This window comes from Chondrus crispus, genomic scaffold (assembly GCF_000350225.1).
Source record: "Chondrus crispus Stackhouse genomic scaffold, scaffold_155, whole genome shotgun sequence".
Classification (NCBI taxonomy): domain Eukaryota; phylum Rhodophyta; class Florideophyceae; order Gigartinales; family Gigartinaceae; genus Chondrus; species Chondrus crispus.
Window position 1 is genome coordinate 85,382 of NW_005179036.1, and position 2,711 is coordinate 88,092.

The 2,711-nt window shown below is 60.2% G+C and overlaps 3 protein-coding genes; 2 read left to right on the forward strand and 1 right to left on the reverse strand.

Moving 5' to 3' along the window:
* CHC_T00002743001 (hypothetical protein) overlaps window positions 1–166 on the reverse strand; it is a 2,514-nt gene extending 2,348 nt beyond the window's left edge. Inside the window, exon 1 of the mRNA XM_005714068.1 lies at window positions 1–166. This exon is cut by the window's left edge and continues 623 nt beyond it. Within this exon, the coding sequence (XP_005714125.1) occupies window positions 1–166 (166 nt within the window).
* A 1,024-nt stretch (window positions 167–1,190) lies between these two features.
* Window positions 1,191–2,282, forward strand: CHC_T00009408001 (Cyclin-dependent kinase, CDK). XM_005714069.1 is given in 2 exon segments: window positions 1,191–2,186; window positions 2,187–2,282. The coding sequence occupies 1 exon segment, from the start codon at window positions 1,191–1,193 to the stop codon at window positions 2,184–2,186; it is 996 nt and encodes a 331-aa protein (XP_005714126.1). The 3' UTR covers window positions 2,187–2,282.
* An 80-nt stretch (window positions 2,283–2,362) lies between these two features.
* CHC_T00002744001 (hypothetical protein) lies at window positions 2,363–2,470 on the forward strand. Its single transcript, XM_005714070.1, has one exon. It carries the CDS (start codon window positions 2,363–2,365, stop codon window positions 2,468–2,470), a length of 108 nt encoding a protein of 35 aa, XP_005714127.1.
* The last annotated feature ends 241 nt before the right edge of the window (window positions 2,471–2,711 follow it).

Here is a 2,711-nt window from a genome sequence, read left to right on the forward strand (position 1 = left end):
GGCGCCGGTCGGCAGCAGCGCCAGTGTGGACTCGCGCCGCAGCAGGCGCGCGAGGGCCTCGCGCTGCCCCGGGCGGAAGTCGGGCAGCCCGAAGACGTCGCGCATGGCGGCGTCCATCAGGTCGAGCGCGTCGCCGCCCTCCACCAAGGCGGGGGCCTCGACGCATCGGGGGGTGGTGGACCGGTCGTCATCCGTGGCGGCGTCGTCGCTCGTCGAGCCGTGCGCGACCTGGTCGGCCCATTTGAAGTAATCGCACTGCTGGTGCCGCGCCTTCTTGCTGCACTTGTAAAAGGCGCGGCCCTTGTTCCGGCCGGCTTTTTTGCACACGAGTCTCATGCACGGCATGGCGTGCTCGTAACACACGGGGGCGAGGTGTTCCTCCGTCTCCTCCGCGTCGGGGCGGTCCGCCTCTGGGTTGTCTCCGCCGTAGTAGCTCCCCGGGCCCATCCTCCGGTCGAGGTGGCGGGCGCCGACGTTGGAGCTCGCCATGCCGCCCCGGCCTGGGAAGCGGCTGGAGCGGCCCGTTTTGTAGTGCTTGCGGCGCTTGAAGCCGGGCATGGCATCTTTCGGGCGGGCGATGCGGGAGCGCGGGCGCTTGACGCGGCGGCGCGCGTCGTAGTGAAGGTTGTCATGCGCGGCAGCGGGAGCTTCAGAGTCGGAGGCGTGCGGGGAGGGGGAGTCCGGCGGGAGGTCGTCGAGAAGGGTGGACAGACGTGAGGGGCGTAGGGAGGAGGAGAGACGGCCGCGGATGGACGGGAGGTTAGACTGGGCGTGGTGGGATGGGGGTTGGCGGGGTGGGGTGCCAAAGCTCAGGGGGGTGAGGGTAGTGGAAGGGAACGACATGATGTGGAGGGCTGAGGCGGGAGGGAAGGTTGCGGGTGGAGATTGCCGAGCGGTGGGTAAAGACGGTAAAGACGCAGAGCGAAAGGAGAGCGAGGAAGGCGAGTATGGTCTTTGGATGAATGTGTGCTTCCGGGGAGGAGGGTTTGGCGCCAAATTAGACCCGGCGGGTTACACTGTAATGTAACATTACATTAATAATGACTTACAGCTCCAAGGAAGAGCAAGAGTATGTATCCGTATGATGAGGGCCAGTCAAACCTGGATCACCCCCTAACCTCCCAACGTATTCCCTCTCTCTCTCTCTCTCTCGCTCTCCACTCCATTCCCCACCACCTCTGCCCGGTGCAATGCGCGGCCCCATCACGCGCGAGATGGGCTGCCGCTCCGTGGACAACTACGAGCGCCTGAACTTCATCGACGAGGGCGCGTACGGGCTTGTTTTCCGGGCGCGCGACCGTGTGACGGGGCGCATCTACGCGCTGAAGCAAGTGAAGCTCAACACGCCGAGCAAGGAAGGGTTCCCTGTGACGTCGCTGCGCGAGATCTCGGCGCTGCTGTCGCTGTCTCACCCGAACGTGGTCGCCGTGCGCGAGGTCGTCGTCGGCATCTCGACGCAGAACATCTACATCGTGATGGAGTACGCCAACGCCGACTTGCTCTCCATCCTCACCCGTTTGACCACGCCGTACGACGCCGCGGAAGTCAAGACGTTGATGCTGCAGCTCCTCAAGGGCGTCGCGTACTTGCATGATAACTGGGTCGTGCATCGCGATCTCAAACCGTCCAACCTGTTGCTTACGGGCGACGGCGTGCTCAAGATATGCGATTTTGGGCTCGCGAGACAGTACGCCGACCCGTTGGGCAAGTATACCCCTTGCGTGGTCACGTTGTGGTATCGCGCCCCGGAGCTGCTCATGGCGGCGCCGAGGTATTCCATCGCCGTGGACATGTGGAGCGTCGGTTGCATATTTGCCGACCTGCTGCTCGGACGCAGCTTGTTTCAAGGGAAGGGGGAGCTGGATCAGCTGGCGAAGATCGTAGACATTCTCGGGGCGCCTGGTGAGCACAACTGGAAGGGCTATGACGACTTGCCGAATGCCAGGCGCCTCAAGTTTCGTAATCAGACCTTTAGCTCGCTTAGACTACGTATCAAGGACGGCGCAGGGAGTGGCAGGGCTAGCGACCAGGCACTGGACTTGATCGAGCAGCTGCTGCTGTATGACCCGAAAAAGAGGATCAGCGCCGAGGACGCGCTCAAGCATCCGTACTTTGCAGAAATGCCGGCTCCCAAGGACCCGGCCCTGGTGCAGTCATTTCCAGATGATAGACGAGGGAAGAGATAAGCGAGGGAGGCGACAGGTGAGGGAACAAAACAAAAAAAAAAACACAGAGAGAGTATGGCTTTATTGGTCTGCTGGGATTAAGTCTCAAGTTTTTAAGAATTTGGTCTCCTCGTGTGATTTGATTGTTTAGAGGGCAAGGCCTCCCTCTTCTTCACCTGGCTCGCTGCAGGTGAGGTATGACGTTGGAAACTAACAAGACTATTGTAGGTGATTGCCCTGATTTGCGCTTGCTCTCGCTTAAGTACTGGGCGCATATAATTGGCGGGATTGCACATCAACGGTGAATTGCAGTCTGGGAGCATGCGCGGCACAAGAGATTCGTCCACATGGACATATACACATTTATTGAAGGCAATGCAGCAGGTGCGAAGACGGAAAAGGTCTCCTCTTCCTATACTGTACAAGAGTGAAAACCGGTTAAAAAAATGTCGGAGAGAGTGATTTTCAAGTGACACACGTGGCATTCATTTGCGGGGCCAGAACAGGGTCCTCCTCCCGCAAAGACGATGTGGACGAGGTGCTCAT